The sequence below is a fragment of the Pituophis catenifer genome, unplaced genomic scaffold (assembly GCF_029215685.1).
Source record: "Pituophis catenifer annectens isolate HBS135680 unplaced genomic scaffold, rPitCat1.0.hap2 SCAF_4, whole genome shotgun sequence".
Classification (NCBI taxonomy): domain Eukaryota; kingdom Metazoa; phylum Chordata; class Lepidosauria; order Squamata; family Colubridae; genus Pituophis; species Pituophis catenifer.
Genome location: NW_027256884.1, coordinates 131488239 through 131510434, shown reverse-complemented (window position 1 = coordinate 131510434; position 22196 = coordinate 131488239). Strand labels below are relative to the sequence as shown.

General features: G+C 54.2%; 1 protein-coding gene across 4 annotated transcripts in view; it reads right to left on the bottom strand.

Annotated features, from left to right (window-relative positions):
• Positions 1-491: 491 nt before the first annotated feature.
• Positions 492-22196, bottom strand: part of STIM1 (stromal interaction molecule 1) — a 55181-nt gene continuing 33476 nt past the window's right edge. Inside the window, exons 4-13 of one of the 4 annotated variants that reach the window (XM_070943087.1) lie at positions 17110-17221; positions 14917-15032; positions 9990-10167; positions 8266-8443; positions 7330-7497; positions 5621-5721; positions 4397-4635; positions 3470-3550; positions 1975-2362; positions 492-1483 (exon numbers count right to left, since the gene is read on the bottom strand). In XM_070943087.1, the coding sequence (XP_070799188.1) occupies positions 991-1483; positions 1975-2362; positions 3470-3550; positions 4397-4635; positions 5621-5721; positions 7330-7497; positions 8266-8443; positions 9990-10167; positions 14917-15032; positions 17110-17221 (2054 nt within the window). In that variant the 3' untranslated portion in view covers positions 492-990. The remainder of the gene's footprint in view (positions 1484-1974; positions 2363-3469; positions 3551-4396; positions 4636-5620; positions 5722-7329; positions 7498-8265; positions 8444-9989; positions 10168-14916; positions 15033-17109; positions 17222-22196) is intronic. The other 3 variants (XM_070943090.1, XM_070943089.1, XM_070943091.1) reach the window with 3 other exon arrangements.

Below are 22196 nucleotides of genomic sequence, written 5' to 3'. Positions count from 1 at the left end.
TTTACGGTGCTCCCTGGGCCCACTCAGGCTGCAGTGCACATGAAGGCTCTACACAATCTTGCCAAGTGCCCTCCCTCCTCCCCAGACGTGGGGGCATTATAGAGCACTGCCCTTTGCAAAGGGCGAAGGGGAGAACCAAACTCATACAAAGTCCGAGCATTTTTACGGGCCCTTCTGGAAACCAGACAAATAAACCTGTGATGCTTGTGTGGAAAGCGCAGGGAGCTGTTGTGTGTGCTGTGTGTTGTGTCCCCGGGCTGGCTTCTCTGCTGGGGAATCTCGGCTCTTTGGCGTGGGACGTTCTTCTGGCTAGTGACCGAGAGTTCCGCCGGCTGAGAAGGCAGGAGCCTTGCCTAGGAAAACATCCCCGGGCCCTTAAGAGAAAAGAAAGGCCTTCTCCTCACTGGGGCCCCAGGCTGAGCTGGAGGGGGGGGGAAACAGCGCTTCTGGCCGCCCCAGCAGCCATCCCAGAAGGAGACCACACCGTCAACTTTATTAAAATAGTCTACATGCTTTATTAGATTCAAAACAGTTTTACGAAAAGCAGCTGGCTGGCCCAAGGAGCTGCCCCCCTTTGCTGCCTGGGCAGCCCCCCTGCAGCCTTGCTGGCCAGACGGCCACCTTCCTCCTTGCCCTGAGACCCAGCGAGACGGGCTCCCTAGGGCCGCTCTGGACAGTCCAGGAGGCAGCCAGGAGCCCGAGGCGTTGCCATCCTCTCCTTGGCTGCACCAAGCGGCCACGAGAGCCGCGAAGCGTTGGTTCCGCTCCCGAGGGAAGGCTGTGGTCCAGGGACGCCTGTTGGGGTTCCCCTCCTCCAGCCGCATGGAGGGGAGCAGCAGGCAGGAGGGGGGCAGCGGGTGCAAGCCATGCGCAGCCAAGCAGGGCACTCTGGCCCCAGGAGGCCCCCCAGCAAAGAGCGTCTCTGTCAGCACCAGGCGTTCCGGTGGAGGGCAGCCAAGGGCGCTTGCCCAGTCCTTCCGTGTCCTCCGGCTACTTCCGGGGCTTCTTAAAGATCTTAAGCGGGAACTTCTTCTTCCCGGCGCCTGAGTCAGTCTCCTCGCCGGTGGAGCCACTGTCCTCCTCGCCCGCCGCGCCCGTCTTCTTGGCTGCCAGGTGTGGGATGCGGCTGTTCGCCTTGCCAGACAGGAGGGAGAGCGCGGTGCGGCCATTGGCAGGCGGCGAGGGGGTGTCTGGCTCAGTGGAGCTGGGGCTGTGTGACCGAGAGGAGTCCCCTGAACGGGCCCCCACCGGCCCCAGCTCCCCCAGGCTGCCCGCCTTCTCCAGCCCCCTGTGGTGGTTGTGCGGGGGCACCTTCTTCATTGTCAGCGGGGTCTCCGACTCGACAGGCTCCGTTTGATGCTGCTGCTGTTCCTCAGCCGGTTTGTTCAGCAGGGCGGGCCGCAGCTTGGGCATGGAAACGGCTGCCCGCGGGAGGTCGCTCAGGTGTGGGATGGAGGAATCCGAGTCCGAGCGAGCCAGGTCCCTGGAGGGGGGGGGAGGTGAGAAGACGTGAGTCTGTGAGCCTGGAAGGACTCGAACCCATGCCCCTGCATTCAGTGGCCCACAGCAGCAGCTGCCTTCCGATGCCCTGCCCCCCAATTCCTTCACAGACGGAACCCAGGGAAGGCCGGCAAGCCATTTTCCTCCATGCCACCCTCACTCTCATACAGAGTGTGGGGGGGGGGGGCATATAAATGCTACTGCTGTCCTTCCAGGCAGCCTCCCAGGCAAATGGCCAAACAGGGCGGCCTCAGGAGGAGCCCCATGAACCGCTGGACACGAGCCGCCCACAGCGCTCTTGAGCACAGCAAACACAGCCAGGGGTCCAGCCCAGGGGTCGGGAGAGCTCACGGTGCAGTTAGTGGGTTTCATGGGAAGACACAGCAGGCACCACACCCCGCGCAGCGGCTGCCGACAGCTGGCCAAAGGTTAGGCGGGGGAGCCCGTGCCAAGGCCGAGCGGACAGGACGGTACCCTGAGCTCTCTGTCTGGCCGTGCGTCCCCGAGGTGACGTCGGGAGGGGGCAGGTTGGGCAGGGCATCCATCTGCAGGATGTAGGAGGAGGTGGTGTGGTGGTAGAGGATGGGCAGCCCGTGGCAGGCGGGATCAGAGGGCGCTCCGTGGCCGGCCGAGGAGGAGGAGGAGGAGTACGGTGGAGCTGTTGGGACGTCGATGCTGCTGCCGCCACCGGTGAGGCTGGGCATTCGGCGCAGAGTGACCCTGCCGGGCAGGTAATGCACCAGCTGTCCCGATTCCCCCTGGCTGGGGGCCTGCTGGTAACTCTCTACCAACCTCTGCGATCCCAAGGAATGCTGGGGATCCACCAGGCGCTGGCGAATGACGCTGCTTGGCAAGGTGGGAGCTGGCGGGAGAGAAGGGAACAAGGGCCAAGTTAGGGAGAAAGAGGCTGCACTGCTTGTCCAGGAGGCCGCTTCCTCCATTTCCGTCTTTCCTGGAGGGAGGGAGGGAGGGAGGATGGGGTTGGGGGGCGTCAGAAGCGCCCTCCCTGTTTCCTCTCCCACTCCCTGGGATGCAATCAGCCAAGGAGGATGAGGTGAGTTTTTCCCCAGTCTGGCCGAAGCACACAATAAGTGTGGCTGCCCCCCGACTGCCCACCACCTGTCGGCCCCAGCCCCACGGTGCCCAGGGAGGTGCCCAAGGCTGCTGGCTGGGCCCGAAGAGGCATGCAAATGGGAGACAAGGAGTTACCCGGTGCACGAAAGACCCCAGGAAGAATCAGGCCCTGCTGGGAAGCGAAGAACCAGGAAGCCGGTTGGGAGGGAGACCATTCAGCGCCATCTCCCCCTGACCCCCGCCCTCCCCCCTTCAGAGCGCCCCTCCCAACGCCTGTCTCTGGGGAAGACAAAGTCTGGGGCCCTCCTGCATCCCTTCCCTGCATGGGGATAATTTGGAGTGGGAACATGTGCTGGCCAGGAAGATCTCTTCAAAGGAGGGTGGGAGCTAGAAGGGGGGCCTTCTCGGTGGGGTCTCCCTCCCTGGGTGACATCATCCCTGCGGAGGTAAGACTGGCCCCCCTCTTGACCCTCTTCCACACAGCACTGAAAACCTGGCTCTGCCAGCGGGCCTGGGGACCCCCGAGTGGGGAATTCTGGGAGTTGAAGTCCACAAGTCTTAAAGCTGCCACGGCTGGAGACCGCGGCTCCAAAGGCAAGAAAAGCCGGAGGGGGTGGGGTGGGGTGGGTCCCCTTTCTCTCCCTGCCCAAGTGAACATGGACGTCTGTCCATCCCGCCCCTCCGCTCTGCTTTCACGGCTTCTGTCCCGCAGCGGTTCTTCGTTCCGACGGGCACTGCCCTCCGGGAGGGGTCGGCAGAGAGAGGCAGCAGAGGGGGTGAGGGTTAGTGGCTGTGCTAGAAAGGGGGACCGCCCAGATGGGGGGCAGGAGGAGGGGCTCGTAGGCCGAGTTTAGTCCGGTGGGTGAAAGCGAATCCAAGAGAAGAAGGCTCAAACCGGGGTCCTTCCAGAAGGCCTGGTCCTCCGAGCAGGGGGCGGGGCGGTCACTGCCCTGGCGCCCCAAAAGCAAGGCCACGTCTGGCGTCAGCAAGGAGGGCAGGCGGGGAAAGAGAAAGCGTCATTGGCATCGACGTCCGGGAAGGGGGGGGTCCTTCCTGCCCCCCAGCCCAGACCCTGGAGAGAAAGGCGGGGCCTTCCTGGGTCAGGACCTCCAGGAGGGCTTAGCTCTCCGCCCCCTCGGCTCCTCTGGGGCCCTTCCCAGCCTCCCAGGGCAGACCCAAAGGGCCGGGGCTCGGCTGGGCTTCCGGTGCCAAGATGACCCGCCTCGCCTCTACCCCGAGACCCCTCCCCTCCGTGACCCAGCTGAACCGGGTACTGAGAAAAGCACTCTGTAGGTGCTCAGAGGCACTGCGGGGGTTAAGCACGAGGAAGCCAAGGCTGGCTCCTTCACTGCTTTTCTCAGAGTAAGACAAAGTGCAGCTAGTCCTTGGCTTACGACCGTTCAATTAGTGACCGTTCGAAGTTACATCCCTAAGAAAAGCAATTTATAATCATTTTTCACGCTTACGACCGTTGCGGCCTTCCCTGTGGTCACATGATCAAAATCTGGCTGCTTGGCAACCGACTCACATTTATGACGGTCGCAGTGTCCCTGGGGTCTCGTGATCCCCTTTTGCGACCTTCTGACAAGCAAAGTTGACAGGGAAGCCAGATTCGCTTAACGACCATGTGACTAGCTTAACAAATGCAATGATTCACTCGGCTACGGTGGCAACAACGGTCATAAAACGGGTCATAATCTACTTAAGGACTGCCTCACTTAGGAGTTTTGGGCTCAACCGTGGTTGTAGTTCGAGGACTTTCTGAAGATGGGGATGGGTGTGTGGGGAGGGGGAGGGGGGTCTGGGGCCCGCCCCCACCTACACTGCATGGACATGGGGGAGACCATCTCTTCGTCCAGGTCGTCCACGTCGTCGGTCATGATGAAGTGGGAGGGGTTGGGGCGCGGGGGCCCCCCCACCCAGCTGGGGTCGATGTTGAGGGCCGTCACCAGCGTGGGGATCCCGGGGTTGCTGACGATCTGGAAGCCGCACAGCAGCTCGATCTGCTGCCAGCGGTGGAGCCGTTCTCGCAGGGCGGCCGTCACCTCGCTCAGCGCCTGCCTGCAGGAGGAGGGGGAGAGTCAGGAGCCTGCGGAGACGAGGGTCCGGTGCAGCCCTCTTGGGGCCTCTAGCCCCCCCGGCAACGCCACAGCCACCGTTCGTTTAGTGACCGTTCGAAGTTGCAACAGCACTGAAACAAAGAGACTTAGGACCGGTCCTCACAGCTACGACCGCTGCACTATCCCTTGGACGTTGATCACAACCGGCAACTGACCCGTACTTATGACAGTTGCATTGTCATGAAATCAGGCAAAACCCACTTAACAACCGTCTCGCTTAGCCCCAGAAATTTTGGGCTCCATTTTGGTCGTAAGTTGAGGACCTCCAGTATTATCACAGTTACCATCAGTACCAGGTTTGATGTTACCATCAGTCACAGTCACAGAGTTGGAAGGGACCTTGGAGGCCATCTAGTCCAACCCCCTGCTCACGCTGGAGACCTATGCTAGGGATTCGAACTGCAGAACTGCCGACCTTTCCGATGGACAAGCTCAGGGTCTTAGCCACTGAGCCACCTAGTCAGGTTGCCCCATCCCAGGGTCCCACGGGCACCCCCTGCAACCTTCCCAGCTGCTTCCGACGAGCCAAGTGGATTTGCTTAATGACCGGGTCATTCACTTAAACAATTGCAACGATTCGCTTAGTAACTCTAGCAAGCGACATAAAATCAGGCCTGACTCACTAAGCAGTCAGCAGCTGAGCAGCGGTCATAAGGACTCTCCGTCCCAGAGGAGCCCCCCCTGCGAAGCCTCAAGCAGCCCAGCTGACATGGAGGGGGGTCCCTCCCCCCCAGACACCCCCGCTCCCCCTTCCAGGTATCCCTGCTGCCTCAAGGGTCAAAGCCTGAATGGAGAGCGGGGGGGGGGGGTTGTCGGTCTCTCCCTTTGGGCTCCCCTGGTGGACACAGGACGCCCCCCCCCACCGCAAAGGCTGTTGGGAGGGGGGCAGCAGGAGGAGAGGGGGAGGGCCTGTGGCACAAACTCACTTGGCGGTCAAAATCTTATGGTCCACGTCGTCCAGGGAGGAGCTGTGGGCCACGTGGAAGGTGCCAAACAGGGTGTTGCGTTTCTTCTTGATTTTTTCGGCCTGGAGGGGAGAACCAAGAGGGGTCAGGCGGCAGCGCTCAGGAGGTGCAGCAAGATGCCCCCCCCCTTTCAATCAACTGGTTGCAGCTTGATCTGCTGGGAATTCTGCCTTCTATCAATCAGAATAGAGATGTAAGGGAACTTGGAGGTCTTCTAGTCCAGCCCCTCGCTCTAGCAGGAGACCCTATACCGTTTCAGACAAGTGGCTGCCCAGTCTTCTCTTAAAGGCCTCCAGTGATGGAGCCCCCACAACTTCTGGTGGCAAGCTGTTCCACTGGTTAATTGTCCTCACTGTCAGGAAGTTTCTCCTTAATTCCATGTTGCTTCTCTTCTTGGTTAGTTTCCCATCCATCGCTTCTTGTCCTGCCTTCAGGGGCTTTGGAGAATAGCTGGACCCCCTCCTTTCTTTGGGGCAGCCCCTCAAATGTTGGAATGCTGCTATCAAGTCCCCCCACCCCCCATCCCCGCTAGAGAAAAGAAGTTCTGTAGACTGGCCGTCCCCAGTTCCTGCAACTCTTCTTCCCCCTCCCTCTTTTCTCAGCCATCTCCACCAGACCCACCAGAGCAGGGAGGCAAGGGATGCTGGGGGAGGGGGGGTCCAGGAAGAAGGGCCTTCTCCGTGGTGGCTCCCTCCCTGCCATCTGAAGGACCCATCTCTTCATTCCCCCCTCCCTTCAGCTGCAGATTCCACCACAGACAGAGGCCCCCTTGTGGCAATGGGGAGCTGCTATGGGGTCCACCCCCTCCTCATCTTCCCACGACTGGGATACCTGCTTTGCAACCCTTACAAAGATTCTTTCCGTTCGCTGCAGAATGGAAAGAGTAAAACAGAGAAGGTTCTAGCTAAGGAAGGAAAGCCACACGGTGCTCCCTTTGGAGGAAGATGGGACAGGTTCAAGCACTACTGCCTGGCCCCAAGCCCAGAACAACAGGTGCCCATTCGTCTTCATTTTTCACACCCACAGACAGAATCTTGCCAGGCTGAAGCCTCTCCTATCTGCATCTACCGTACACTCTGGGAACTAGTGAGGAGGAGCTGCCTTCACCCTCTTTCTCACCCACAAAATATCCAGGCTGAGTTGTCTCTTGATTTTCTTGAATGAAGCCCCTCCTACCTACATTCCATCACATCTATACAGGTAGTCCTCAACTTATTCATTTAGTGACCATTTAAAGTTGCAACGGCCCTGATGACTTATGACTGGCCTCACACTTATAACCGACACAGCATCACCGTGGTCACATGATCAAAATTTGAGTGCTTGGTAATGTATACAACAGTTGCAAAGCTCCTGGGGTTGTGTGAGCTTCCCTGGCCACCTTCCCAGGCAGCTTCCAGCCAGCTAAGTCAGTGGGGGGAGTTGGATTCACTTAATGACCGCATGATTCAATTAACAACCATGGCAAAAAAGATGCAAAATCAGCTGGGATTCACTGAACGACCGCCTCGATTAATAACAGAAATGCTGGTCTCGATTGTGGTTGTAAGCTGAGGGCTACCTGTGTATCAGTTGCCAAGGTTGGGAGGCTGCCAAGGCTGCTGTATGTGACTGGTTGAAAAGGGATTGGGGGAGGGGGGCATCCTCACGATGGCCACCCCGGCACTCACCCCCTCTTTGGCCAGGAGCAGCTGCTTCTCCGCGTTCTGTTTCTTGATGTTGTAGTACTGCACCTCCACCTCGTGGGTCAGCTGCAGCCACTTCTGGAGGGCATTGGGGGCCGCCCAGCTGCTGTGGGACTCCAGCTCCTTCTCCGCATTCCGGAGGGCCATGCGCACCTGGGGGGGGGAGACATAAGGGCCCCAACAGGGCTTCAGAGGGCAGAGAGGACACACCCCAGAGAATAGCAACAGCAGCCGTGGGGAGGCTTGGCGCTTATGGGGGAAAGCCAAAGGCACCCCACAGGCCCAGAGACAGCTGAGGGTTGGGGCCAGTCCGAAAGGCGGCAGGTCAAGGGCCAGAAGTCCAGAAGTAGGAGGTTCAGGGACCAAGAAAAGAGAATAGTTGCAGCCCGGGGTTGAAATGAAGGGCCCTTGGTTCTCTCTCTATTTGGTAGCTTTCTGGCAGATGTTTCATAACCCAACTAGGGAACATCATCAGTGCTGGGAGGGAGGGAGCGTTGTGGAGAGGAGGATGAAGACTGTGGGCTTCTTAGTGCTCTCTGAGCCTGGTGGTTTTCTTATAGACATTTCATGACCTAACTAGGGAACATCATCAGTGGTAGGAGGCCACAGGGTTTACAGGGAGGAGGAGGAGCAGTGTGTAGGGGGGTCCTTGGTGCTTTTCTCAGCTCAGTTGTTTTCTTGCAAACGTTTCATGACCTGACCAGGTAACAGCTTCAGTGCTATCATCATCATCATCACCATCATCATCATCATCATCATCATCATCATCATCATCATCACTAGCACTGATGCTGTCACCTAGTCAGGTCATGAAAACGTCTGCAAGAAAACAACCAAGCTGAGAGAGCATCAAGGACCCCGCAAAGCCCGGGTCCCCAGCAGGGGCCACCCCCTCCCTCACCCCCAACCCCCCAGGCGTACCTGCTCCAGCTCCTGCTCGGCATACTTCTGCCTGCTGAGCTCGTTCTCGGTGCCTTCGCGCAGCTCCCGCAGCCGGTGGGCCTCTTGCTTGGCGATGCTGATCTCGTCCTGCAGCCTCTTCTCCAGGGTGACCTTCTCCACCTCCACTGAGCGATGCTCCTCCTGGGCCTTCTGCAGCCTGAGGAAGAGAGGGAGGGGTGTGTGGGTGTGAAAGGTGGGGAGGGAGGGAGGGGGCAAGCCCTCCCGGCCGATGAGAGCAGGGCCAAGCGGGATCTGGAGGAAAGGCAGAAGGGACGGAGGCCTCCTGAGCCCAGCAGGAGGGGCGAAGGAGGAGACCCCGGGGAGGATCTGGGGAGCCAGGGCAAAGGAGGAAGCTGGGCTGGGAGGGACCATCTCAGGAATCCCTTGGAGATCTTCTGGAACCTCCTTCCTTTGGTTTCAGGGCAGCCACCTCTAGCGGAGAACCTCATGGGCGGAAGAGGTGAGGCAGGCAGGGACCTCCGGAAGGACAATTAGAAGAGGACCAGAGAATTGGAAGGGACCCCATTCCATCCAGCTGCCACTCTGCCAAGAACTTTTTTCAAAGCGCCCGAGGGCCAAGGTTGAAGCAACCGCATCTAATCCGAGTGCAGGAACTTCTTGACTTATAACGGTTCGTTTAGTGACTGAAGTTTCAACGGCACTGAAGAAAGGGACTTATGACAGTTTTTCACACTTACGACCACTGCAGGACCCCTGGGGTCACGTGATCAAAATTCAGACGCTCGGCAAGAGGTTCCTATTTATGACTGTCGCAGTGTCCCGGGGTCACAAAAAATGAGACATGGAGGAAGGTGGACAGGCAGGTCCTCCATAAAGGGGGCAGATGAGTTTGGAGACCTCCACTGCCTAGGAAGGATCCCCATGCAGGCGTCTAAAGGCAGGACCACCCAAGGGACGCCCGGGGGCTGGAGAGAGAGAAAAAATCCTAAGCACCACCCAGAGACCATCAGGAAGTTTCCAAGACTCCTTGGAGATCTGTAGGTCCAGAATCAACCCAGGAGATCAGCCCCACTGTGGGCTTGCAAGCCCAAGTAGCTCCTGCAAAGGCTCCCAGGCCACGGGACCTGAGGGGCAGGTGACCTCTCTCAATCCAGGTGGAAGACTGTAGTTTCCATCAGCCCAAGGGCTCGGGGGTGGGCAACTCTGGCGACTTTGCAACCCATGGACTTCAACTCCCAGAATTCCTGAGCCAAACCACCAAGCTCAGAGGGCATTTAAAAAAAACCCCTTTCTCCCGTTATTGATCACATCTCTTCTGGCAGCATCTCTTGGGGATGGGCTGGAGCAAGTACAACCAAAATAAAAAATGGGTTGGGGGCAACCACCTCCTTGACATACGTGGAGGCCCACCACTCTCACCCTGTGGGGAATTCATCCAATGTTTCTCAAGGGAGCTGAAGCGCATGCAGACTTCGCCCGGGCACACGGAGGGAGGGAGGGAGGGAGGGAGGGAGGAAGGAAGGAAGGAAGGAAGGAAGGAAAGAAGGAGAGGGAGGGAGGGAGGGAGGGAGGGAGGGAGGGAGGAAGGAAGGAAGGAGAGGGAGGGAGGGAGGGAGGGAGGGAGGAAGGAAGGAAGGAAGGAAGGAAGGAAGGAAGGAAGGAAGGAAGGAAGGAAGGAAAGGGATCAGCCCCCGTCTCCCCTGTCAAGGGTTCCAGCTGGGAGGAGGAAGCGGCCCACCCACCTTTCCTGGAGGTCGTGGAGACTCTGCTCAGCCCTGTGAAGGCCTTCGAGGTCCTTCATCATCTTCTTCATGTGCTCTTTGGAGTAGCGGTTCTGGATGTAAGCAAACCAGCAGCCTCCCACGCCAATCACGATGGACACCACCAGCATGAAGTCTTTCAAGTGGTTATGACGGGTCACTGGGGAAACAGAAGTGGAAGAGCGTCAACAAGGAGACCCACCCAGCTCCTTCCCTTCCCCTCCTCGGCCGGCTTTGATCTGATCTGGAGGCCAGCACCCCGCCGGGCTTCCAGATTCCAGGGGAGGGGAGGGGAATTCTCAGATCAGGGATACTCGTCTCTCCTGGAAGGTCTGAATGGGCCAGAAGGGGCAGGCAGAATAAGCCTGCATCTTCATGAGAGATCCAAGTAACGTAACAGCAGAATCACAGAGCTGGAAGGGAGCTTGGAGGTCTTCTAGTCCAACCCCTCGCTCAAGCAGGAGACCCTATGGGTGTCCAGTCTCTTCTTGAAAGCCTCCAGGGATGGAGCCCTTGGCCTTGTAGTCTTGCTCGGGGGACGCATGGGCCCTCACAACCATGGGGCTGGCTGTCCCCCTCAACTCTATTAACAACCGTTAATCCACCATCTTGGAACTGTAATTCTGTTCTGTTCTGTTCTAGAATTTTTTATAAAATGGTTTTATAATTTAAATTTTTTAAAATCTTAAATTATTCTGATTTTCAAGTTTAATTTTATCAGTTAGGTTGTACGCCACGCAGAGTCCCTCTCCGAGGGAGACAGGAGATTGAGAGATATGAGGTATAAATAAATACATATCTTTGACCCCAAACCCTTCATAATTTTTGGAAGCGATCAAGCCCCCCCTCCCCCCCGCTTCTCCTCTGACCCCCTGGGGCTTGGCTGTGACTCCTAAGACACCTTCAGACACGCAGCTCCACGAGTGGCTCTTCAGGGCCCCCCCTTTGGGCTTTGGAGAATTACGGGCGTGTGGTTTTAGCGCAGTTAAAACCAGCCACAGCAACTCCAGAGGTCGTATTGTCCATGAGTTTTGGCCAAGGCCCTCAAGAAGTCAGAAAGCCTCACAGGGGTCAATCAGTAAGGAATATCTCCATGAACCTCTTGCAGAAAGATGGGCTGCAAATAAATGTAATAAATAAAATAAACTTACAGCCATCGGTCTGGAAGTAGCCAAAAACGCAGTTTAGAAAGAGATTGGGAATGTTTTCAGTTTGCAACTAGATAAAATCTCTGCAGAAAGAAAGGAAGGAAGGAAGGAGATGTTCTTCTCAGAAAGAAAGAACCGATTGTTCTTTCAGCAATCAGCCTTTGGACCAAGCATTAGGGAGTTATTTGTTCTTCGTTCAGCCTCCTCATCCTTAATGAAGCAGGATTATTGCCTTCCTTCAGCAGGAATCACAGGGCTCTAGCGATGTAAATACAGGCTGAGCCAACCTGGAGACCAAGTGTCGCATGGCAGGGATGTTGGAGCAAACCCCAAGGAAGAAGAATGGACCTTCTTGAGCAGGTCTCCAGGTTCTCTTGCATCTTCAGGACCGTTTCCAAAGGGTTGAGCCAGGAAACCATTAAACAGCATCTTCCAGCTGTCCAGGCCCTTCCCTTCAGACCTGAAGCCAGGATGGCTCATCATGCAGGTTCTTCCACCACTGGGGGGTTTCTCTGCAGAGGAGAAGAACCTGCCAGATCCAGTTCCTGGTGTTTCCCAGCTGTCATGGGGCTCCAAGAATCCTAGAGCTGGAAGGGAGCTTGGAGGTCTTCTGGTCCAACCCCCTTCCCCAACCTTATACCATTCTGGACAATCTTTTCTTGAAGACCTCCAATGATGGAACAGCCATCACTTCTGCTGAAGGCAAGTCATTCCACGGATAGGAAATTGCTTCTCTCCATGAGGAGTGTCCATCCGTTGCTTCTTGTTCTGTCTAAAGCCTTTCGTAGAACCCTATGGCCGGAAGGGACCTTCTAGTCCAAGGCAGGAGGCCTTAGGGCATCCCAGACAAATGGCTGTCCAATCTTTTCTTAAAGGCCTCAATGACGGAGCAGCCGCCACTCCTGGAGGAAAGCGGTTCTGTTCATGAATTGTTCTCACCCTCAGGAAATTTCTCCTTCGTTCCAGGTAGGACCTCCTTCTGACAGTCTTCCACCTGTTGCTTCTTGTTCACATGTTGTGAAACACACACGCACAATGCGAGAGAAGGTTCCCAAGAAGCAGCAGCCCAGCCCCTCCGCTTGCCAGCTTGCTGGGACCAGTTTCAACTCCTCCTCACAATGGAGCAACCTCTGTCAAAGGCGGCCAACGTGAGCTCAGCCGGGGAAGATGGACGCCTTCCTTCCTGGCTTGTGGCCGAGCAGAGGAAACCCCAAGAAGGAGGAACCGGCTCCGGCTGACCTTCCGTGAAGGAGCATCTGAAGAGAGGGGCTCACCTAGCTTGGGTCTCCGTCTGGCGAGACCCCTGGAGTTTTGCTCTGCTCTGCTGGAGTCCTTTGTGAAAGTAGGCCTGCTTTTGCCAAGGGTGCCAGTACATCATGCCGTTAGACAGGTAGTCCTCGACCTATGACCGCAATTGAGCCCAACCTTTCTGCTGCTAAGCCAGGCATTTGTTAACAAGTGAGTTTTGCCCCAAAGTACCCCCCTCTTTTGCCACAGAGTTTAAGCTAAGTTGTTCAATGGATCCGGCTTCCCCACTGACGTTGCTCCTCAGAAGGTCACAAAAGACGACATGACTCTGGGATGCTGCAACCGTGGGTACACGCCACTGGCCAAGGGCCTGAATTCTGATCACATAACCAGCCCTTCCTTCCTTCCTTCCTTCCTTCCTTCCTTCCTTCCTTTCTTCCTTCCTTCCTTCCTTCCAACTGTTGATGTAGATCAGGGGTGTCAAAATTTCATTGAGGGCTGTGGTTGACCTGGGGGAGGGGCTGGAGGGGGGCATGACCGACTGGATGGGTGTGGCTAGCTTACTGGCCCGATGTTTCCTCTTCGCATTGGGTAGACCGGGCCGAAGCCATGCGGGCCGGCCCCTTACATTTTCCAGGATGGCCCCGTGGGCTGGATCCGGCCCTCAGGCCTTGAGTTTGACAGCCCTGAGGTAGATGGAGCAGCGTTTCCCAACACAGGGCCCTTTAAGAGGTGTGGACTTCCACTCCCAGATTCCCCAGGTCTTCGAGGGCCCTGGGTTGAGAAACGCTGGTGTAGAGAGCTGGAATGAAGTGCTCCAGCTAAAACAGCAAATAAACACATAAAATGAAAAAGAAAGGACCAAGACATCTGCTCGTATTTTAAACAGATCGTCAAAGCAGTGAAGGACTCATAAGCCATTATATACACAACCCCACAAGGAGAGAAATCCCTCAGCATTAGAAGAATATACAGATGCAGTAATAATCCCATTAGAGCAGGGGTCTCCAACCTTGGCAGCTTTAAGCCTGGCGGACTTCGACTCCCAGAATTCCCCAGCCAACTGGGAGCTGAAGTCTGACAGGCTTAAAGTTGCCGAGGTTAGGGACCCCTGCATTAGAGGGCTCTCTCTCCTTCCCCTAAACTATTCCTTTAATATACACACACACACACACACACACACACACACACACAGAGTAAGACACTACATTAAGTCTGAAAGCATCAAATATGCCGTGAATGAGTTCCAACGGATTAGACTGCTCGTCCTTTTCTCAAAAACCATAAAAGAAACTCCACTCTCACTGGTCCTGTTTCCTTCTGTACTGATGGCCTCATGAACTCCACTCTCACTGGTCCTGTTTCCTTCTGTACTGATGGCCTCATGGTGATAAAATAGAAAAAACAACCAGGAAAAACGTGAGTTCCAACACAAATACAAAGACACACCTCAGATAATGCAACTAGGAAACAAAACAAAAGCAAAATTCCCACTGTGTTTACTCTTTGACTTACGACCACGATTTCTGTGGCTAAGAAGAACAATTAAGTGAGTTTTGCCTCATTGTACGATCTTTCTTAACACCATTAAGTGAATCAGTACACTTATTAAGTTAGTGACCCGGTTGTTAAGTGAATCTGGCTTCCCCGTTGACTTTGCTTATCTGAAGGCCGCAAAAGGGGATCGCGTGACCCTGGGACTCTGCGACCGTCGTAAATATGAACCAGTTGCCCAAGCACCTGACTTTTGATCACGTGAGACGGGGGATGCTGCAACGGTGGTGAAAGTGTGAAAAACGGTCACTTTTTTCAGTGTGTTTGTAGCTTTGGTCACTAAACGAATGGTTGTAAGTCGAGGGCTTCCTGAACAGGAGGCTTAGCCAAAGCCCCCTCCCTTAACTGCAGGATAGGCAGTGTATAAATTTAATCAATAAAATAAATAAATAAGAACCCTGAGCCACAGGTCGTCCCTGACTTACAACTGGAACGAAGCCTGCCTGTCACTGTCGCAAATCGTTGACGGTTGTAAAATTTTCGCAACCTTTTTTGCAAAAGGCAGAAACCAGGTTTGCCACCTAATTGCGTAGACAACTGGGCCCGTCCCCAGGACAAAGAGGTCCCACCGCGGAGGGGCAGCCTTCAGGCATTTTCTCCTCCCCCTCCCCCTCAGCAACACAGAAGAGTCACAGCGGTCGCTGCAAACCTCAAAGAGTTGTGATCACACTCACAACCGGTCACACTTCCTCAGAAATGCCTCAGCCAAGCCACAAGGAGGGAGGTCACCCCGCTTCAGGGCTGCTGGGAAATCCATTCCAGCCTTCAAATTGCTCGAACTAACGTTCCCACAACTCCTTGGCCTGCTCAGCTCAGGACGCTGGGAGTGAAAGTCCAACCCCCCCCCACCTACACACACACACACACCCCCCATACACACACACACACACACACCATACACACACACACACACACACTCCCAGCCTCCTAGCACCCTGGGACGCTGTAGGGTCACTCACAGAGAGGCGGGCCGAAGAGGACGGTGTCCAAGGCTTTCAGCTGCAGCTTCTGCCGGTGGCTCCTGTCGGTCATCTTCAGAACCATCCCTGACAGGGTGGCGTTGGTGACTGCCAACCTGCAAGGAAGAGCGAGAGAGTTGTGCATCTAAGGAAGAGGGAAGGTCAGGCTGGCAAAAGGCGGCACCTCAATTTCCCTCAATAGAATCTGCTCAGAAGAATATTTGTAGCTCAGGGTTCAACTGTGGGACCTGGTAAGCCTGGTGGTTTTCTTGCAGGTATGTCATTACTCAACTAGGTGACATCATTTGTGCTAGAAAGGAGGGTTTTTTTTCCCAGAGATAAGGAGCAGGAGGAGGAGGAGGACTGTGGGGCCCTTAGTGCTCTCTGAGCTTGGTGCTTTTCTTGCACATGATTTCATGACCAAACTAAATAACATCATCAGTGCTAGAAGGTTTTGTAGAACCAGTTGAGTCATGAACGTTCTACACAACCTTCTAGCACTGATGATGTTACCTAGTTCGGTCATGAAACAACTGCAAGAAAACCACTAAGCTCAGAGAGCACCAAGGACCTCCAGAGCATCAGTTCAGGTGTGCTGCTGGTCACAGGAACAAGATTAGAAGCCGTTTCCAGGTTCTTCTCAAGGTCTTGAAGGCAACATCTGAATGGGACTTCATAAAAGAGGTAAGGTCCATACCGGGGGTCTCTGCAGAGTTGCCAAATCCAAGACCTGCCCTCTAGCACCTCAACTGCATGGAAGAGAGGAGACAGGTGGGAAGACCTGTCTAGCTTCCACAACGATGGAGGAGATGCAGATCTAGCCAAGCAGGTGTGGCTTCCGGCGGGATAACCTCCCTCACTAGGAAAGGCGAGTGGTCCAAGGGACGGCAATTATTTTCCAGGGAAAGTTGGCTGAAGCAAAGGCAGCCTTGGGTCTCCAGACCACACACCCCAATCCTGCCAGATCTTCTGCAGTCAACTGGTCTTGAAGGCACCTTCTCACCTGATGGCCCTGAAGATGTCGTGGCTTCTTTCGGGACTGGAGAACAGCAGGTTGCAGAACCTCCAGCCTTACCCCCTTTCCTGTAGCACAAGGCTGTCCAACCTTGGCAACTTTAAGAGGTGTGGACTTCAGCTCCCAGAATTCCCCAGCCAGCAGGATACCCCTGCTATAGCAAAAGAGGCTTTTTCCTTGTGGTTCTTGGCAATCACACCCTCCCGAACTTTCTCAGTTTGATCCCTTCGGCTGTGCAAATCCCCAGCGGAAGTCTGGAAACAGAGATTCTGGGACAGGCATGCAAGTAAATTTTGCACGTTTCATGTTCCTTTATTAAGTTTAATCGATCTCACTGGGGGTTTCTGTGCTCCAAAGCTCCTTTAACTTCCAAGCAGCATTTTCTCAGACCCAGGGAAAGGAGGATTTCATAAGAGATTCCAAGAGTGGCAAAAGGTAAGGGATTCTGCATTACGTATGAAAAGATCACACAGATTTTGGGGTGTTGAAAAGAATTAAGGTATTTTTTAAATCCATCCATCCATCCAAGGATCAAAGTTTGTTTTATATGGGATAACGCCAGATAGAAAAAACAAAATCTTGTTTACTTTCATATTCAACTGTATTTGCTTTTGGTATTTCTATATATTTAGTATTGTTAGAGCCCTGATCTGGAAAATGAACTGCAGATTTCTCGGCAAAGGGGACTTCCTTGGCCAAGGGTTCAAACTCTACACATGGGCAACCATGGACAAAAAAACAGCAGAAGAAGAGAAGAGCCAGTTGGTCCAACGGTTCAGGTGCTGGTCCAGAAACCAGGAGACGGAGAGTTCTAGTCCCGCCTTAGGTATGAGAGCCGGCTGGGTGACTTTGGGCCACTCCCATTCTCACAGTCCAGCCCACCTCACAGGGCTGTTGTTGTGGGAAAATCGGAGGAAGAATGTTGGGTATCTGTGTCGCCTTGAGCCATTTGTAAAACTAATAAAGCTGTGATAAAAAAATAAATGAAATAAAAGTAGCATTGGTTCGAAAAGAGAAAAAAAATCATGGTTTTTTTTTTTGAGAAGCAGCCCGGGGTATCTCAGGAGCACCAGCAGCCTCCCCAAAACTCCCTCTCCCTCAAAGCCACAACCCCCGAATCCGTTCCCCCTCTCTGGGTCCGACGCCCTGAATCCTGGGCCACGGCAGGGCAGACTGACCTGGGCATGGCGTGGCCCGTGAGCTGAAGCTTCCGGAAGGTCTCTTCGTACTGGGGGAGCTCCACGTAGGTGATCAGCCACTGCACCACTTCCTCCACCGTCCAGTTGTAGACTGCAGAAGAAGCAGAGAGAGAGACACACACAAAGTTATTCCCCCTCCTGCCGTCCCTCGGCTGAAGCCCCCCACCCCCCACCCCCCCCGATTCTCACAGTGCTGCCTAAGGTCTATGTGCATTTACCAACCCTGTAATATTATTATTATTTATCCTTTCTATGATCTTCTTTACTCCGTCCTCTGATTGATATGATGCTGATGGTTCTCTTGCTTTGTGTGTACACTGAGAGCTGCTGCATCAGAGACAAAATCCTTGGGTGTCTAATCACACGTGGCCACATAAAGTATTCAATTCACACCCAGAGGGATGCACGACCTGGCGGGACATTCGGAGTCAATGAAAGAAGGGGACACCCCCAGGCAGGCTCCCTAACCGGAGTCAGGAGAGAGCCTTACAAGAGGGCCACTGTGCCCCATGAGGAGAGATCTGCCCACTACCTCTTGGCAAACCTGGTTTTGCCCGCTGGCCTGGGGTCTCCATGGGAATGTGTGTCATGCTGCGGGTGGGTGGGTAGGCTGGTGGTTTAAGGGAAGATTCTATCTTCACCCTGCCATATATTGGCTTCTTCGTATCTTAATTTTAATGGCAATATTTAATGTTGGGAGGTTCTCGGAGCTTGGTTGTTTTCTTGCAGACGTTTCATTTAGAAACTAGGTAACATTATCACCTGAACTGGAAAGGAAAGGAAAGGAAAGGAAAGGAAAGGAAAGGAAAGGAAAGGAAAGGAAAGGAAAGGAAAGGAAAGGAAAGGAAAGGAAAGGAAAGGAAAGGAAAGGAAAGGAAAGGAAAGGAAAGGAAAGGAAAGGAAAGGAAAGGAAAGGAAAGGAAAGGAAAAGGAAAGGAAAGGAGGGAGCAGATTGCCACTGCCACCTTGGAGATCTTTTTTCAAGAGCCTTGGCAGGGGGTGGGGGGGGTGGGCTTGCGGGGGTCTCCCATCCCAGTCAGCATTAATTTGGATCACTCCATTGTTCAGCTCTGCTCTGTAAGGGCTTGCTATGTTGAAGTATAAATTCCCTTCTATTATTGTTTATTTATTCAGCAGGGAGAAGGAAGAAAGGGCTGGGGGGGGGGGAGAGACGGGAGGTGGTGGAGACCCTCCCAGTCTGGTCGCTTTCCCTACCAGCAGAGGAAAAGCAGGGACGCTGGAGCCCTGGGATGATCCCGGTTTGAGGGGGTCCACCTATCCTCCAAAGCCCCTGAAGGCAGGACGAGAAGCAACGGATGGAAACTTATAAGAGAAATCCAACCTAGAACTAGAAATTAACCAGTGGAACGGCTTGCCACTAGAAGTTGTGGCTGCTCCACCACTGGAGGTTTTCAAGAAGAGACGGGACAGCCATTGGTCCAGCATAGTCTAGGGTCTCCTGCTTGAGCAGGGGGCTGGACTAGAAGACCTCCGAGGTCCCTTTCAGCTCTCGCATTCTATGTTCCAGAAGAGCAGGTTGCACCCCAAGAGTCAGGGCAGCCTCATCCCAAGGAGAGGAATCTGGAAAGGGCCGATTAAACTGCAGACAGTCCTCGACTTACAACAGTTCAAAGTTGCAACCACACTGAAAAGAGTGACTTATGAACGTTTTTCACACTTACGACCATTGCAGCATCCCCATGATCACGTGATTGACATTCGGATGCTTAGCAACTGATTCACATTTATGACCGTCACAGCGTCCCGGGGTCGCGTGATCCCCTTTTGCAACCTTCCGATTCAATTAACAACCAAGTTGCTAATTTATCAACTGCAGTGATTCACTTAACAAATGTGGCAAGGTAGGTCATAAAATGGGACAAAACTCACTTAACAAATGTTTCCCTTAGCGACAGAAATTTTGGGCTGAATTGTGGTCGTAAGTCAAGGACTGGCAGTTTTTCTGCCCAGGCGGGCAGAGCCTGGGAGGCTGAATGCTTGAATGCTCCTTTCTGACCTTGTCATAAAATAAACAAGCATTTGTGACTAATTTGGGGAGGAAAATAAACCTAAGAATAAACGGAGCAGCTCCTTTCAAGGGCCACAACTGCCGGTGTTTACTTTTGCAATTGTGCAGCTCATTTAGAAAGGAAAAGTCCCAGGCTCCAAAGGCTCATTCTCACACACACCCTCCCCAACACGAGAGAGAAAGGAGGCTTTGCTCAGCCCCTTTGCCCGAAGGAGGAATGCCTGGGGGGGGGAGAGGGGCTTTCCAGCTGTTCTGCCCCCTCCGGCACAGCTGGACGGAGGCCACGGGGGCTTCAGCTGCTTTCAAAGGAGGCGAGGAGGAGCTGAGCTTTAGCAGAAAGAGCGCAGAGTCAGCCAAGGGGTCTTTGGCCACTCTCTTAGAACTGCTCTGGCCAGGCGGATCTACCCAGGCGGGGCTTATGAGCTGCTGGGGGCCTCACCTGCCTCGGTCACCAGGCTCAGAGAAGCAAAGACCTTTCCCCCTCGGCCCTCCTGAGCTCTCTATAAACACACGGAATTCACCTTCAGGAAGGAAAAGGGGGGGAGGGAATTGCTGGGCTGGATTGGTACTAAGGTCTACATCACCCAGCACAAGCTCCACCCACCCACCGCGGGGGACAGGGGGCACTCTAGGAGCACAAAACATCCGTCTGTCTATCATCCATCCATCCATCCATCCATCCATCCATCCATCCCTATCTATCTATCTATCTATCTATCTATCTATCTATCTATCTATCATCTATCTATCTATCTATCTATCCATCCATCCATCCATCCATCCATCCATCTGTTTGTCCGTCTATCTAATTTCTATAACTGCCCATCTTAATCAATGACTGGCTGGGTGGCTTACAAGTCCAAAACGAAAACAAACTCCCCTCAGGTACTGGAAGATTGATATCATGTCCCCCCTGGTCCTTCTTTTCCTTAAACTAGACAGGCCCAGTTCCTGCAAACCGTCCTTCTTCGTATGCTTTAGCCTTGGGTCCCCTCTGGCAATCTTGGTTGCCCTTCTCTGCCCTCCCTGCAGGGCTTCAGCACCCTTTCTCTTACGTGCTGACAGGAGGGGCCCAGGAGCATCCGGCCGCAAGCCGGCTTAGAGCCCCCCAGATAACCGGCTGCTCCAGCAGAGCCTGGCGCTTGACGAAGGGAAGCCAAAGCAGGATAAGGGAGGAGGGTTGGCTGAGAGCAGCCGTGTTATCTGAGGAAGCTCTCAGCACCCGTGTCAGCCAGACGCCTGCACGGAGGGCTTGCTCTTTGTTCCTGGAGGGCTTCCCTCTGTCTCCACAAGCCTCTGGGCACAGCACCTGGTCCTGGTCCTGGGGCAGCCTGACCGGCTGGGTTGGACAGAAAAGTCACCCCATGCAAAAGAACTTATTTGTGAAACAGATTTTGAAAGGCTCAAAGGTCTCACTGAAGAGGGAGCCTCTCCCCCTGATGCTCAGAGTCCTTTTGGCATCACTGAAAATGATGGGGAGGGGGTGGCCGACCGGTCTGCCGCTGCCCTAATGAGAGGGCCACCCACAGGAGAGATGGCCCTCCTCCTCCTCCTCCATCCAGGCTCAGCCCTTCCCTCCCCTCCCCTCCGCTCTGAATGAATCTCTAAAGCTGCGGGACAGAGTCAGCCTCCGTGGCCAGAGGAAGAGAGACCCCCCCAAGCCCTCCTCAATCCCCTCACTCCTATCTACCCCGCCCAGCTGCTCCTGTGCTTCCTCTTTAAGGCAGGGGTCTCCAATCTTGGCAACTTTAAGGCCTGTGGACTTCAACTCCCAGAATTCCTCAGCCCCCTATGGAGTCCACAGGTCTTAAAGTTGCCAGGGTCAGAGACGCCCTGCTTTAAGGCATTCCTGTGACATCACCCCAAGTCTCTTGGCCTGTACATCTCCACTAAGGAGATCCCCAAAAGACATCTTGAAAAACATTCGTTATTGGCCCGTCCTTCCCCATTGCCCGGGCAGCTGTGTTGCATGAAACACCTTGCCAAACGGTTGAAAAAAAACAAGCACCTCCCAAAGCAATTGTCCAAAGTTTCAAAACAAACAGTTCTGTGATGAACGGAAACAAGTCACGCTGTCCTGCAACAGGTTCCCTCGAGGGAGGAGAGAAGCAGCTGCTGGGGAAGCAGAGTCAGGAAGGAGGAAGAAGCGGAGGAAACCAAGGCCCACGAGAGGGAGGGGGCAGGAGGAGGGCAGGGGGCAGGAGTTGAGAGTGACCTCCCTGTAGGAAGTTGCCTCCTGCATCTCATCAGCTGGAGAGAAGCTTCCTTTCTCAAACCTGTTGCCCAGCCGTGAGTGGTAGGAGATGACCAGGCTGAGCCCGAGGGAGGGAAGGGTCAAACACCTCACCAGACTCGAGTCCCTTCGTGCCCGCAAGAGATCTACGCCCAGCCCACCTTGAATTCCATTGACTCTTATCTGCCGCCAATTCATTTTGACAGTTAATAGTTGAGATTCTTCTAGAGAGCCTAAGCTTGCAATAAAACTTTATACTCATTGGAACTGCCCGGACTTCCTAATTTTCCCACGCGCTTGACATGGGTTTCTCTTTCTGCAGAGACCAGACTGGATAAGTGGAAGAGAGTATCTGCAGCTCAGGGTTGAACCGTGGGGTCCTTGGTGCTCTCTGAGCTTGGCGGTTTTCTTGAAGACATTCCATGACCCAAACTAGATATCGTCATCATTGCCAGTGCCTATGGTGTCATAAATCACACATTTACACACCATTCAACAAGACAACAAAAAGCTACAAAGGAAACAAAAAGACCAGAACAAATTGTTTCCAGCAGCCCACAACCAGATAAGCAGGGATTAACACCAGACAAACAATCCTCATCAAGGAATGATGAAAGAGAAACCACACCCACGCTACTGTATATAAGCAAGATTAAACCCCACTCCATTCTAGCAGTCATGATGTTGTTGGGTCATGAACAAAGCTCAAAGATCACAAAGAACCCCACAGTCCTCCTCCTCCTCCTCTCCACACGTACCCTCCTTACACTGATGAAGTTTCCTAGTTGGGTCATGAAATGTCTG